The 16,926-nt window shown below is 35.4% G+C and overlaps 1 protein-coding gene across 1 annotated transcript; it reads right to left on the bottom strand.

Moving 5' to 3' along the window:
* Positions 1-3,343: 3,343 nt before the first annotated feature.
* LOC107807207 (uncharacterized) lies at positions 3,344-7,583 on the bottom strand. The gene is made up of 6 exons (XM_016631544.2): positions 7,278-7,583; positions 7,103-7,177; positions 6,386-6,474; positions 4,813-4,897; positions 4,371-4,452; positions 3,344-3,849 (listed from the first exon to the last, which is right to left on the bottom strand). Exons 1-6 carry the CDS (start codon positions 7,455-7,457, stop codon positions 3,758-3,760), a joined length of 603 nt encoding a protein of 200 aa, XP_016487030.1. The 5' UTR covers positions 7,458-7,583; the 3' UTR covers positions 3,344-3,757.
* Between the last annotated feature and the right edge of the window lie 9,343 nt (positions 7,584-16,926).

The raw sequence follows: 16,926 nt of genomic DNA, 5'->3' as shown, positions 1-16,926 counted from the left end.
GGAAGAGAGTATGTAGATAAATTATATATAACCGGCATAACTCACATTTAGTAGTTTATCGTATTATGGTATTTATGATGGACATTATAGAAGAGATTTGTTTATGCGCAACTAATGTTCCTATATTAAATATTAATATTATGTAGTTATTGAGCCAAGTGGGAGAATGTAAGATTTTCTTACGTTAATTTATTGGTGGCCCAATAAGATTAGGCCCATAATTAATATTTAATTAATGAGCAAATCTCATCCGTCCGATTGGTTACTTGATGGACGTACCGGATTAAATAAGAACCTCTATAAATTGGTCCTCTCCCCACCCATTAGGGTTACCGTAGTTTATTCTCTCTTCCATCACTAAAGTCGGTGGTAACGAAAGCTAAGGCAAGGGGCGAGAAACCAATTTCAATTAATGCTTCCGTTTCAAGATAATGGATTCCGCTTCAGGTATGTTTTCTATGACGATTATATGTAAAATTATCATGTTCAAAATCCTGGCATGCAATTAAAGTTTATGTTTACACATAGTCCTCCCAAGTGTTCTCAAATTCAGGCAGGTTCTTCCACTTGATTAACACCTCTCATTTATCATTAAGTAGCTTTCTAATTTGCCTCACTGCTTCAGGTTCAACTTGAAGCTCCAATTCTATTATAAGAAATGGAGGTAGGTCTTGAGTAGGTGTAGTTGGTTGCAAGCATTATCTTAATTGTGAAACATGAAACACTGAGTGAATGTGTGCTCCAACAGATAACTCCAACCGATAAGCTACGGGATCAATCTTTGAAGGCCATAAAAACGGGGACTGAGTTTTTCATTAATCTTCTTAGCCAGAGAACGTAGTTTGTATGGCCGAAGTTTGAGATACACTGTTTCTCCAACCTCAAAAGTTACTTCCCTGCGATGTCGATCAACCTGATTTTTCATTCTTACCATGATCAACTTGTTCATGGTAAGAAGTTTCCAGTTTACCCTCATCTCACCCAAAGTGGCTAACCATTCCATCCCTAATACTACATCAGTTCCAATTAATTCAAAAAAAAAATATTGTTGGTGAATTTTTACTCCCTGCACGTCTAACCTCAACCCTTTGCATACTTCATTCCCGCTAACTTGTTGATCATTACCAACTGTTACTTCAAATTTATTTGTCTTTTCAATAGGTAATTGCAGATGACGAGCAAGCTTGGAAGATACAAAATTATGGGTAGCTCCACTGTCTACCAAAACTATCACGTCATGCCCATGAATTTTTCCCACAAGTTTCCATGTTCTTTCTCCAGTAAGGCCCACAACCGAATTCATATTCAACACCATCATAGTAGCCTTTTGTTCTCCTTCATTTGCGGCCTCTCCGGCGACCTTAAAGAATTCTTCTGTTTCCTCTTCCTCGGTATTAGGTGCCTCTGAAACAATCAAGAGGTTAAATTGCTAATTCTTGCAACGATGGTTATGGCCAAATTTTTTGTCACATCTAAAACATAACCCTAACTCTTTTTTTCGGGCAATTTATGAATCGGACAGCCTTCTGAATCGTCCCTCGGATTTTGCTGCAGAAGACACGCTGAAGCCAGTTGGCTTTGCTGAAGCATGCAATTGCGAATCAATGTTGCGTCCTGCTGCTCTGACTCTTGAATCACGTGCTTCAAGTACGTTTGTGACCTGAGAGTAATTGGGTATAAACCCAACTTGTTTGTTGCTCGAACTTCATGTATTTGGTTCAGATTTAAACACTTGAACTTGCTCCAAAATAGAATTGTGATTCTCTATCTTTTGAGCTATCTCCATTATCTCCCTCAATATTTGAGCCCGCAAAAAAAATCACTTCTGCTCGCATTTCCTCTTTAAGACCATTCAAAAACACTCCAGATAACAATCCATCAAATTCCTCCCTCATAGAACCTGTCACCTTCTCAAATTCTTCACGAAACGCTGCAACAGTGGTGTTCTGCTTTAGCCTCATTAAGACAACATACTGGTTGCTCTTCTGCGAATGATGAAATCGGTTTAGCAGCTCTCTTTTGAAGTCTTCCCAAGTTGGAACTGGTTGTCTAGACTCTAACCAATAATACCAATTTAAAGCTTTTCCTTCTAAACAAACACCGGTTGCCTGCAATCTTTCTGCTTCAGAAACTTCATTCACTGCAAAGTATCGTTCCACTCTACAAATCCATCTCATAAGATCCTCTCCTTCGAAAACTGGTAGCTATAGTTTCCGAAATTTCTTCCCATCTTTTTCTCCAGCCAAGTTAACATTACTTCCTTCTCCTTGGCTTCCCAAAATTCTGGTTTGAGAAGGGGATGCTTCTGCAATCACAGTTCTCCCTTGTGCTTCAATTCTCGCAAGAGACTCTCATTTCTTTGAATCATCCTTCCAGCCTTCTAACATCTTCTCTTACCCCAGTCAAATTAGTTTCCACTTGCTCAACTCGTGCCTCCATTTTACTCCTTACTATACCCGAACATCACCGCTCTGATACCAAATTGATAGAGTTTATTGCACAAATAGAAAATAACACGAAGAAATACACTGAAAACACAAAATACTTCAACAAAGTCTGAGGATAACCACTCCAACACCGATAACTCCTAAATTACAACATATAACATTCTAGACTGAATAGACAACAACAATAACAACAACAACGACCCAGTATAATCCCACAAGTGGGGTCTGGGGAGGGTAATATGTACGCAGACCTTACCCCTACCCCGAAGGGTAGAGAGACTGTTTCCAGGAGACCCTCGGCTCAAAAAGCAACAGGAGATGATATATTAGTACCATAAAAATGCGTAATAAAAATAACAACAATATATAAGAGATATGAAATATAAAATACAGGATACGAAATACGAACTACGAAATAGATGGCTGGTATAGTACAACTAGAAGGTAAAGCCCCGCATCGATAGACGACCAATGACATTCCTAGTCTAACTCCTAACTGGATAGTCTCCCTCTATTGTGCTGTAGAAATATTCACACTCTCCCCTAACCTACAACCTTAATGCTCGACCTTCATAATTCCCTATCAAGGGCCATGTCCTCAGTAATCCTAAGTCGCGTCATGTCCTGTCTGATCACCTCTCCCCAATACTTCTTAGGTCTTCTTCTACCTCTAGACTGAATAGAAAATGATTAAAATCAATACTAGCGACAAAGAGCCAAAATACATATTACTAAGATTACGCAGACATGAAATTTCTAGACATTCGAGAGGCTAGAACTCTCCCAAGGATTCTTTATTTTTCTCTTGAATATTTTCCCCTACTGCTTCCTTCTTTCTCCGGATAAAACTGCCCAACATAAGAGTAACTGTCAACAGACAGTTACTAAGTTTTCAATTTGTTATTTTTGGCCCTCCTGGAATAAGTTTTTATAACAAGCTTATCACAATCACAATTAATAACCTCTCAAAAATGTACCACATACAAAATGGTCTACTGAAAGTGGTCAATACAAAATGACAACTTTTCTTACCTAAACTATCAAAATTTGATGCTAAACTAGAAAGGATTAAATCAACTTAATATCAAACTTTACCTATGATACAAAAGCAAAATGGTACAGTTGCCTCCTGCACCCACCCCCCTCTTTTTTTAGTCCTTTTTTTTTTGGGGGGGGGGGGGTGTTGTAGATTCTACATTCCTTGGGGAAATCAGTTTTCTAATTTAAACGAAACAAATTGCTCTCCTTCCCTCAAAAAGGTAAAGGCAGAAGGCTGCAGTTAAGAGCAACACAATCTGAATTGAGCCAACTCAAGCTTCAACCTTGGCCACCTTTCTCTGTTCTACTTGACCTGTTAGAGGGCACTGCATTTCTGTCCAGCTAATTGGAACCATGGTACCACCTGCAAAAATTTACCAAGCACCTTTTAGGAACCTAAACCCTGCAATCCGTAACATGTAATGATTTAACAAATAACATTTTCCTAAATATACAGAGTAGCTTCTACAACTAAACAGGCTATGATATCAACTCAAACTGCATCTAGCATCTAGCAAGATGCAAACGCAAAGGTCTTTATACAACTATCCCTCCATATGATAATGTTTGGAATTCAAATTTTCTCCGTTTGGAGAAACTGCTTGCACAAGAAAGTTAACTTCTAATTGATCCATTTACTAGATATTTAACATGCCAAACTACTCATGTTGATGCCTGTTTGATAAATTTATCACCGCGCAGCATCCTCAACGACAATCATTTCAAGTGGAATTACTTTGGCAAGCGACGTTTCTATTTCAACTCAATATTCAGAACAAGTCAGTCATGTTCTGAATCAAATCTAAATAGCATCAACAAAGTTGAAAGGATATGGATCATCAAAATACAAAGAACAAACAGGATAGTTGATGAAGAAAGCCTTACCAGCTGCACTTTCAGCAGATACAACACCCAGCTCATTTTTTGCAGTTGACAGATAATATGCCCGTGCATCTCCAAGTGATAGCTTTTCAAGAAAGAATATAAAGGAATTATACTCAACACTGGAGCAAGTTAACAAACTTCACAAACAAGTTCCACGATATAACAACTAAGATTCCCAATATTGCCAACTTTAAGTACAAAAGGCCAATGGCTCGTATGGATTCTCAAGATGGACTAAAATGCAACTTTTAACCTGCATTATAGCACTTATTTCTTCTGAATTTGGGATTCAACCTTACACTGTCCCCCTGTTTGCACTTTTTTACTTCAGTTCCCCCAACGATGTTACTCGCTCTTTAAATTGCCTTAGCTGGCTTCTGGGGATTGCATTCGCTCAAAAATTCTAATCTTGTATTAGTCATAAAGTTTAACAGGAGATTACCACCAATGCACGAACAATATCACCCGGGCGGAAGGACAAATGCATGTCGACTTTGTCAATCTCAGTCGCTCTCACATCCTGTTGCCTGTTGATTCAAAAAGAAGTTTTAGATTTTCTGTGCCAAATCTTGCAGCACTGTAGAGTGTAGAGTATCAATGAATGTGCATATAAAGCAAGTCGACATGATAAAGACTGGGGAATCTGTTTAGTAATCCAGTAAGTAAAAATTACAGCTTAAAATTTAAGGCTCAGCTCTGATACTATTAGTACAATATCAACATACTGCTATCTGAAAATAGAAATTACTGCAATTCAGCATATAGAGCAAGTGGAGATGGAAAGCCCCATATGAGATTTGAGCACCAAGAAAAACAATAAGGAGGGTTGTTAAAGTGGAAATCAGTTTTAATGGTCTACAGCATCATGATTTACAAGCAGTAGACTGGCTTTATGGTGGATACTTGACAAACCAATGGGACGACTTTTATTGGAAAGGAGCAACTTCATACCAAAGATTACCTCCAACCTCCAAATGTAATAACAAGAAATACATTTTGCTCGTTGTGACACAATTCAAGATGGAAGTTGAGACGTTTTGACAGCTCCACAAAAACAAAAATTACATGTTAATTTTACACCGATAACCACTAGACTACATTTTTCCCACACGAGTTAACTCTTTTATTTAACCTGGAACCACATATTAATTAGAGTATCAAATTTTCTTTTACACCCCCCCCCCCCCTTCTTTTTTTTTTTTTTTTGGCTGGAGAAGTCTTTATCCCCTTTCTTTTTAACACAAGATCCATGTGAAGACCTTATTAAACATCAATTTTACTCAGATTGTAAGATCAATTCAAAGATAGTATATCCCAATATTCCATACAAATGTAAGAAAAACAGCCAAATTGAATAGTATAACAATTACATTATTCAGTTTCAACAAAATATATTTAACTTTCACAGTAGTCTATAAAATAGCAGTAACTTTATGACCTATGATCATCTCATAAAGCTTATTTTTAAAGCATTCAATGCAACAAAGTGCAATTCGATCCGTCTAATTGTATTGGGTAGAGGTTTCAAATTAAAATCTAGACTGACAGGCATTTTCAGCAAATCTATCATATTTTGCACTTTGTGACATTTGGAGTAGTTGGTAATATTATAATATGTACAAATTAGCATGAAAAACCAGTTACCAAACTTAACCACCGAACACCTTTTTCAGCCACGGTTATTGTCTGAATTGCAAAACAACCATAAGCATGAGACGATCTGTGTCAATATTGTCCATTCTTTTAATAAGAACATTCAGGGTGCAACCAGTACAAACAAGTATACAAAGACCACATGCATAAGAAAAACTGTGTCACAAAACTCAGAAGTAATACTTATATTCATTACATCAACTATTCTGTCAAGTGAGGGGGCTCTGTATTATGCCCCAACAGATTTCTTCATCCATCTTGTACATAAGAAAAGACAAACTTTTGATGAAATCACTCATCAAGAATCACCCTAAACCTGTAGTCATAATTTTTAACCAAAAAGGAAACTCAATTTAACTAACCTAATAATGCCGGTGAATTTCTCACGCACAGACTTGGAATCAACACACACTATGTCTGCTGAAGCCATTCTAGGCATAACCTTAGTGACCTGTCAAAAGAATATAATTAATTAAAAAGAGAGCTCATCCAGGGAATGACTATCAAATAATGATAAAACGAAAGGGCAAAGGGCCCATGAACTATGCGAAATTGAACAATTTGCCCTCTGTTGTTAGCTCAATATTGCCGTTATTCACTAACACACCAGGCTTGGAGACACTTAAGTACTAATTAGCCTGATTAAAAGACACGTCTCCAATTAAGCTTTCACCTACTCATCTTCCTTAGCCTTAATTCCCACAGTTATGGCCTCTGCCTCCTCTTCTTCTCCCTCTCTCTTCACCATTTTTCCAAACCCCAACTTTTTCAGGCCCCATCTCTGCATTTTCAGCTCCCCCATAACAATACTTCTCTAAATACTTTAGCATTCTTGTTTATGGGTTATCTATGCAATGCAAGCTATCAACTAGCTGTTTTTGGATAAACTTAATCATATAGAGACAAGAGACAATGTTTCTCTCTAAATAGCTCTTAATGTTTTATACTCAGGCAAATACTGGAGCAGAGAGAGTGATGACTGTGTCATCAAACTAAAAAAATTAGCTATTCAAATTCGGTAATACTAAAACGTTAGAGCAGAATATTCATGAAAACTACCCATAACCAAGAAAACTCACTCTAGCAAAAACAATTGAACCGGGCTGAGGAACAGCTCCATGGGCCTTATGACCAGTAACTTCCACTGTTGGTCTCTGATGATTAAATATTGACAAAATAGAGGAAAACATCGTCAACAGAAAGTGATGAAAACCACATAATTATAGATTAGTCTGCTAGGATTCAGAAGAAAACCTGGTCAAGAGAGTCAGAAGGCGGAGGTATGAGAGAACGGAAACCGGTGAGAGAGGCGTAAACGGTGTCGTGTTCGGTTGAAACGTAAGCTCCTTTACCGGCTTTCAACTGTGACGCTTTACCCAATACTTGTCCCGGCGTCACCACCTCTTGAGTCTCAGTTTCCATTGCTTTCGTCATTCTCCAGCAACGCAGCCCTCTCACAACGTGTGTTAAAAGGTTTTTGCAGTGTTATATGTGGTTGTTAAATTTCTATTTTGTACCCTATATTTAAGCCTTTGATTCTTGGTTTCTAAGCCAATGTCAAGGGTTTAAGTTTAAACAAAGGAAAAAGTTAATTCATTTCCTTTCATAATTTGATACAGTAGTTGTGTAGTCCTATACTAGTCCTAGTGAAATAATTTGCTCTTTTCCTTTCTTTCGATGGGCGAATTAGTGCTAGTAAGAAGAAACAAAGACGTGTAAAATAGATTGAGATTGGTGAGGTGGCATGTAATTTCTCCAAAATGTTAATGTCATACCTTGGACAGATGACGGATATATTTGAACTACTTGGATAAAGCTCAGTGTAATTATTGTATGTACTACTAGTAGGGATAGCACGGCCCCAACATAAACAATCTATATTATTTCATTACACTATGTTACTTCTGATTCTCACCGTAATATTTTGACTCTCTTATGAGAGGTTTCACTAATTTTTCAAATTCTTTGTCATGATTTTTTTAAGTACTAAAGAGAAATATAAAAAATACTACTACTGTAAATAAATATACAGTGACAATATCTGCAAGGACCCAAAAGCAAAGTGCATAAAGTTCTTTATCCTTTGACTTTTAAATTTTAGTTTTCAATATCATATAAGTTCGTCAAAAAGTAGATCGAGCTGAGCGCGTTGTGAACTAAATCATCAAAAAGGACAGACCCTGCATCCAAAATGTGCGAGCCTAGTTGATCTGCACAGAGTTAAAAGGAGTATCCATGAAAATGTTTATGATCATTATTATTTCAAAAATGAGTTGGTAACAGTATTGCTGAAGTAGAATCAATTGAAACTTTATTAAAATATTAGTAAATGAATAGCATAACGTATGCAAATACAAGTATTGATAATGAGCGAAGGAGCATACTAATTTACATTTGATAACTTTAATGAAATTGGTAAAACTATATCTCAAGAAGGCTAGTACATGCCACCTCTATTAATATTTCCAGATGTAAGTCATTTCTTCTCAAGAAAAGCATGTAATTGTATCTCGCAAAGAACTCGTCGTATAGAGAACACATACTAACAGGAAAACTCTATCAATATGAGAAGACTATCCATAAGTACGTCAGTCAACATATTCAAAGACTTTTTTGCCTAAATCAAGTTAAAATTAGAGGACTCTTAGTTAGGTCTCTTAGTTTACTGGAAAATTATGCTTTTAACTCCTTTGTTTCGCCTTTCGTCATTCCTTCTTATTTGTACAAAACCTTTTAGTTGGCGAGTTTGTATCTTTGTGTCAAAGGAATAAGCTTTACTAACTGGACCTTTTCAATGCAGTCAAATTCATCCATAACTTGCACTAATCAAGTGATTTATCAAAAACTCTTCTTATGTGTCTAAACAACAACAACAACAACTAGTTTGAGTGTGAACTCCTTGACGGTTTTATATGAGTATGAGCTTCAACTAACAAATGGAGCAACTATAAAGTATCCTACATAACTGATATGTCTTCTTAAGCAGAAAATTTACTTGCCAAATGAAAACATCAAGGTCATTTAACAATTGTCATCTAATTTTTTTTACAATACAAATGGAAAGAATGCGGGTAAGAAATAACATCTTCTGTATCTTATGCTATAGTTTAATGTCTAGCAAGCCGAAACAGTATCTGAAAATAAAAACACCAACTAACTTTAGTTATTATGGCCACTAAGAACCACTAAGCTTGGAAAGTAGGTAAGGAACCCAAATTGGATGTTTCAAAATTTTGCCCTACAATAATAACTGCACAATACTTTTTGCAGTCATGCAAAAAACCTAATTATACAAAATAATTTACACAAGCTAGCTACCTAAGATACTATGAGAAGGAAATTCAAAACACTGTTAAGAAATGGAGAGTATGTTGTCCAGATAAGGCCACATGTGCTCAAGAAATTTATTGAGTCAGTCCAGCTTCGGCAACATATAAAGATAATAATTATGTATAATAACTAAGCAACTCTAAAGATGCAGGTTAAACATGTAACTGAATACATACACGGTCATTATCCAGACAATAAACTCAACCAGTAATTTCAGGAAGTAATTACTGCAAGCTTTGAGAATCTTGCTCGACTAATAGATGAATAGCAGGTCTTGATAGAGTAAATGATTTCAAAGGTGTTGATTGTGTAAAATAGAAAATATTATCTCTACCAATGATAAAAGTGCAGAAGTAAGACATATGGAATATATCAATGAGCAAGAAGGAGACATAAGTTAAATATGAGCAAAGTTTTAACGTTCCAACAACATGGCTACTAACTGACATATATTAAAGTACTCAACATTTCATACCTTTAAGATAGTAATCAGAAATAGTAGTTTGGTCCTGAGTGTTTATTTTAATTTGGGCAATTCATACACTCTTATTTATACCCAACCAGAAAGGAAAACTAAACAACTCAAACTATCCAAATCTTTACGTTGAGACAAAGAACGAAAAAAATCAAAGCCCTATAATTTACAGGTTATACATTAAAGATTACAGTCTGATTATCAGTTTATTGAAGCTCAGTGAAGTCAAACTTATAAACCTTCAAACAATAGAGCCGTAATAAAAGACCCAACACGATAGATCAGCACACTAACTTTTTTAACTATGCGCTTACCTTGAAAGAGCAAAATGGAGTAGTGAAGAACGTCACCGAAGTCGTGAAGATGGACAAATTATTTTGATCTTTATGCTCTGTGTTTCATAGAAACCCAGCTATAGAATCACAACAAAATACCTAAAAAGAACTTTTAAAACCAATGAGCTTGAGTTTTATACCATGCAAAGGATTATATGTTATTGGTACCTACTAAACCCAAACCAATAACAAAGAGAATAAGTTTTAATCAAGATAAAAATGAACCATCAAATAGAGTGCTTATTTCATGACCAATAGGTTCTGGAATATATGAAAAAAAAAACAATAATTTAGCTAAATAAGAACTGCAAGATTTATTCATATTAGGTTCCTATAACTATAAGTATGTATATCTGCAATTAAACAAACTACAAGATGACATTGAAGTGGGTAAGCAGGCATGTCCAATGGTCCACTCTACTCTCAGTTACTATCGTTCTTCAAGTAAGAAAAATTTAAGTTTATGTCCTCGTCTCCATTATATAGGATGTGGAAAGGTATTCAAGAAGGAAAACTGCAGAGGGCAAGCTACCAAGATACAAAGTTCTATACTACAGGGATCAATACATCCTTAAACACATGACAACAAGCTTTAACCCAAACTTCATTCTATTCTAAGGCGAAATTTTGTCAAGTTCTCAGTTTCGAGTAGTAACAATTCCAAAGGATATTGGCATGTGCAAATTAATATTGTGTGTAAATTTAAGTATCTCTAAAGCTAACACAATGAACATTACCTTTTTCAACTAAGAACACTTTTTGAATGATCTAGGACATGCCTTTGACACTTTTAAATAATGTTGCTTTATTACAATTTTTTATTGGCATCTCTAAAGCGTTGAAAAAAGTACAGAGTCATACTTAATCGCAATCTGAATGCCAAAATAATGAAAGTATAATTTCTTAAAATATTATTCTTGCGTAATATTCTCTCGGGCAGCTTATTTTTTTCGATTGTGCTGTAATATTTTACCATTTTGTAAGCCCGAACCAATATCAAAGTACCAGCTACAACATAGCTGGGGAAAAACTTTTTAAACCCATGCAATTACCCTGACAGAGCAAAAGTACAGTTGGCGGATGACGATGTTACCAGTGTTGCAAGGAGATGACCAAATCACTCTGTTATTCAAGGAAATCTAGTAACAGATGTAACCTTCGATTAATTTTTTTTGAGAATCTCAGTAGAAGTCAAAATTTAAATTTTGGCAAAACAATGTGCGAAAATCAAAGAGAAGAAAGTAACAAAACCCAAAGAAAAACAGAGAGGAAACAAAGCAAATCAAAAGGATTTACTTTGGTAGAAGAAGCTTGAGCGGCGAAGAACTATGCGTCAAAAATTGAGGAGAGAGAAAATTGTTCTTCAAACTCGGTAGCGGTGATTGCCACAACATAGGTAGAAAATGACCTACTACATCTAATCCGAATATTTAACAACAATAAAGACATAATAGACAATTTAAAGCAAATAGCACATCAAATGATCAGACTGTCCTCGTCATAAGCAGGCATGTTGACGGAGAACTCTCTGCTATTCCCTCTTCTAAGAAGTAGGAAAATAATGAAAGATACAATTGTTCTCTTTCACATAGTAAATAAAATATAAAAAATTGGCCCTTTTTCTATCAAACAAGTTGTAATTTTGTATTTTAACATAATTAACTACACAAGCTACCTATTAAAATAAAAACTAGTATTAGAACCCGTGCGATGCGCGAATAACACTAAAAAAATATTAATCATATTATTTTAATAAAATTTCAACTATTATTTTGTATCTTTAATGCAGTGTAACCAACAAAAAAATAATAAAATTAAAGGAAACTAATTATATAGTTTAATTAGCTTTTCTATTTGTTATTTTAATTTATTACATTATCGGCTATTTCGTATTATTACATAGATATAAAAGCTTTATTAATGGGTTAGTATCTTTGTCCACTACTCCATTTTATATATCGATATACATTTTTATTTCTCCTACTTTTTAAATTTTTTTGTTTCTTATATTGTTATTTTTCGAATATTTAATATATAAATAATAATTTTGTATTTCCTATTTTATTTTATTTTTAAAATTTCTATGCCCTATTTTGTATATTTTTTATACTATGATGTTTTGATTAGTTTTCCTCATTTACTTTTTTATCTAATGTTTTAATATTTTTTTATTTTATATTACGTCTATTAACGATATTTTTTTCTATTTTATTTTAATTATTGAAAACTTTCTACATGAGAAATTTCTTTTTATTTTTAACATTTCACTATGTTGCTCAGAGGACTTTTATTATTACATATTTTTATTATTGACTTAATGAGATTCGAGATATGTAACATTATTTATTGTATATCATTGCTCTTCACAAATCAAAAATAATGCTTCATCTCAAACTAAAATAAGTATTATTCTTTCAACCTTTTAAACCATGTTAGTTCGTTGTTGCATTATGCAATACTTAGTCTAACTCTTAAATTTAATTTATTTTTGTGAGCACGTGATTTTTGCCCTACATGAAATACTCCCATAAATTCAAAACAAAGTAGTTTCGTTTCATTATTTGCAATTTTGTGGATTTTGTGGCATTTGCTGTTAATTATTTGCATTTTTTGTATGTGCATTTCATTTGTTAATTAATGAAAAATACAAAATATGCTGCATTTGTATTTAGGATTTAATTTTTGCATGTTTGAAATAATTAGTAATTTAGTGTTTATAAAACTAGAAAATCACAAAAAAATAGTTCATTTTTGCATTTTAATTTTAATTTCTCGAATTTTGTTAGCTTTCTTTAAGTTGGTATTTAATTAGTATGGTAATTATTTTTAGAGGTTAATTAGTTTAATTTGATAGGATAATATTAGTTTTAATAATTAATTTAGGATTTATTTCTAATTTTGGAAAGAAAAGAAATTTGGAAATTGAAAAAAAGAAGAAAAGATTCAAAAAAACAAAGGAAAATTTGATTTGGGCCATTTATGTAAACCCCCCTTCAGCCCAATTGCCCCCTCGTACCCGCCCAATTCTGGCCCAAACCCGCCTATACCCGGTTTGGATTCCCCTTTCAGGCGAAACGACACCGTTTCGACCAGTGCCAATCTGAGTCGTTGATCCTCACTTGATCGAACGGCTCAAAACTAAAGCTGGGGGAGTATATATATGTCCGAATATGCACCCCCCCCCAGTTCATCGTCCCAACATCCCCAACTTCAGAACCCTGCCCCCAAACCCTAGTAGCCGCCCCAGAATTTCCCACCGTCCGGTGGCGGCGCCGGCGTCCAATCGCCACCAAATTAACACCATGAACTCCTTTCCACCTCCCCATCCCAAATCTCCAAACAGTTCTTCTCGAATCCCTTTCCACCGCCTCGAATCTCAGATCTGAGGTTAGCACGGGAAACCCTAAAATTCCTAGATCCACCCAAAATCACACCATGCAACCCCTCATCTCCTTCCTGCCTCAAATACGTGTTTGTTTTGTTTCAAAATGGTTCGTCAGTGGTAAAGCAGAAGGATGGATAGCCAAGTTTCTCTTTGTGTTCCTTTCTAGCTTAGCAAGGTCAAGTGAACCTAATATTGTCATTAATCGTTTGTCTTTTGTTAAGGACAACCGATTAATGACCGTCAAAGGTTCACTGTCTCCTCCAAGGTTGTTCGAGTTCATGCGGTTCTTGCCGAAGCAAGTTTGGGATAATTTCCCTTTGCATCGATTGGTTTCTGTTGATCTCTTCTGTTTGTTTGCTTGGTTGTTTGTTTTACAGCTTTCCAGAATTTTCGTCTCTTGATTAATTGCATTATGTTCTGATTGCAAGTTTGTTAGTTAGCTTTTTTGCGTAGTTGTCGATGACAATCGGCTTCGTAAGGTTTGAGTTAATTTGGTTTCAATTCACGAGATTTTCTTTTTTCCGTTGGGTTTCATTTCACATTTTGTGAATTAATTTTGGAACTGAGTTAAGTAGTTCATCGTTCGCATTAATTCTTGTTTCAAGAACATTTTCTGAATTCATGTTTATGTGTGAAGGGTATTCAAGCTAGTTTCTCTTAATTTCAATAGTTGTTTTGGATTTCAATTTGTTTAAAAGTGTCAGCCCGTTTGTTTGTTGTTATTGAGATTGTGAGCATTCTGAATTTAAGGGGGTAAGTGAATAATGGTGAACTTTAGGGAGTAATTTGGAGATTGTTTAAACTTAAAGAATCTTTAATAACTGATGGAAAGCTTCCTAAATGGATAGCTGCCCAAAATGGTTAGGGAAAACAGGCTGTAAATTGAAAATATCTAAAGGGAATGGACAACTGTCCAAAAATCAGTTTTAAAAGATGCCCTATGAGGGTATTTTGAAAAAAAAATCTGACTGCCTTGCCTTGGAAGGCACACAGCAGACCCTCAGCTTTTAAAAAGAAAGCTTTCTTCTCATTCAAGACAATTTTTTACACCTTAGAGAGAAAAGGGCTGAAAGATCAAAGAAATCAGAAACGGCTAAAAAATACAAAAAGTATTGTTCCATTGAAAATCTTTTGGAAATTCTTGTGGTACTGATTCTGTGACAAGTCTGAGCAATTGAAGTTTTAAAGGAGCTGAATATGTTTGGTATACAAGTTTTTGGTTCACTATTGGGTAGATTTTGGTTCTGAGTTGTGTATGATATCACTGTGAGTGCAAACTGGGCTAAAGTGGTTTTTTCTCAATCATTTCTGGGCTGATTTTGTTGCTGATTCCTGTTCCTGCTACTGAGTCCATTACTGATTCCTCAATTCTCTGTTTTGCTTTTCAATTTCCAGGTATTTCCTTCAAACCTTGAACGGAAATGAAGCTTTGTATGGCAATTGTGCTTGAATTATGTAGTTCGAGTTGAAGAAATTGATCGCTGCCCTTTCCCTATTACCTTACCAGTTGTGATGTTTATTATATGTTGTCTTCATGTTCCTACTAGGTTCACATAAGTTATTTAGTTTATTGTCGTACCTTTTAGATTCTTTATGGTGTTGTATAAAGGTTTCCCTTTCACTCGCTTAACTTGAATGTTGAAGGGTCTTGATCATGTGTAGGAGCAGTAGAGAATTATCGCAAAGAATTTTAGTGGTATCAAGTGTCTTTTAGGTCTGTTTTGGGTCTGTTGAGACCAGTGTTGTTGGCTTGAATGCATGCTGTCCAGTTTTCTTTAGTTCAGCTATACACTTGCAAATTGAGGCCTGTTTATTAGACATACATTGTTCGCTGCTGAGGAGATTCGATATCGAGTCTTAAAGCTTCTAGCAGATTACCTTGAAATCTGACTTGGGCTCGTTGGGCCCAAAGTTCATTTTCTTGCGAGATGGCTTTGTGAGCCAAAGGAAGATGTGGGCCTGAGGTGCAGACATGATTGAAATTATGAGTCTAGTTGCTCTATGTTTGAATAATTAAGAAAAAAAAAGAAGTTGGTTTAGTTACTACTCAACATTGTTTTAGCTGATTGATATTCAATAAAGTATGTACAATGCTGGGTTCCTGGGTATGATCTACGTTGGAGCTTGCAATTGGGCCTTTAACGTTGGCCCCATGCATTCGGCGTGCTATAAATTTCAGTTCGGACTTCTGTTGTGTTTTGTAATTTGGGCTTGTCTTATTTGGGCTCGCTTACTGATTGAATGAGTGTCATTTTGGTGACAGCCTTGTAGTCGAACGAGCTCGGATTAAGTTACTCATGCGATAGTAAGGGTTCGAATTCCATTAGTGCTTAATTAACTCGATTCCGCCAAATTGATATGAGACAAGCCATAGTTAGACATTTAGTAAACTAATAGCTCATGTGTTGATTTCACAATGTAGATGTAAAATAATAAATATTCGTGGAGAAACCTTTAGGGTCGTTAAAATACAATTGTGATTGTGTACACGTTCGCGTGACATGATTACAATTCTAAAAACCAATTCGGAGTATGCGTTCGCGCAACTTCGAACAAACATTCTTAATAATAAAAATGGGTTTTCATAGGGTATTAATTAAATTAGCTCATATAATCCGAGGTGCATCGTATACCATTTAATCATACAAAATGACAAGTGTTTATAGTTTGCTTTAGATACGCGCAACTTTGGCCAAATCTTTTTATATATAATAATAAAGTGTTATTAAATGTGGACACGTTCACGTGACATGATTTTTGACGCGCCAAAGGGAAAGAGTATACGTACGCGTAACTCAATTCTTTAACTACGAGTAATCAAGTGGTTTAAAAGTGGTAAAGGGTAAATCCACATAGGATCTAAAGTCAGTAATTAAACAATTTTAATAAGCCAAGTATGATCAAAGCGACCGTGCTAGAACCACGGAACTCGGGAATGCCTAACACCTTCTCCCGGGTTAACAGAATTCCTTACCCGGATTTCTGTGTTCCCAGGCTATAGAACAGAGTCAACTTCCTCGATTCGGGATTTTAACTGGTGACTTAGGATACCATAAACCTCCCAAGTGGCGACTCTGATTTTTTAAAAACGATTCCGTTTCGATTGTCCTTTAATTGAAAAAACTTCCTTGAATTTATGCCCTTTACGGGGTGTAGGTAAAAAGGAGGTGTGACAGCTCTGGCGACTCTGCTGGGGACCGAACCTAGAATCTCTGGTTCAGGGTTCAAGAATTCAAGCTTATTAATGCGCTTTTTGTTTGGTTTATTGTTGATATTACTGTATTTTGCAGACTTAATGCTAATTGTCATTTACCGCTTTGATATTGTTTGAATTGTATATAACTGTCTTCTTACGCCACCCCTCTGAGTCTTCTGGAA

This window comes from Nicotiana tabacum, chromosome 11 (genome assembly GCF_000715075.1).
Source record: "Nicotiana tabacum cultivar K326 chromosome 11, ASM71507v2, whole genome shotgun sequence".
NCBI classification, from domain to species: domain Eukaryota; kingdom Viridiplantae; phylum Streptophyta; class Magnoliopsida; order Solanales; family Solanaceae; genus Nicotiana; species Nicotiana tabacum.
Note: the sequence above shows the minus strand (reverse complement) of the source record. Positions and strands in the feature narration are given on the sequence as shown.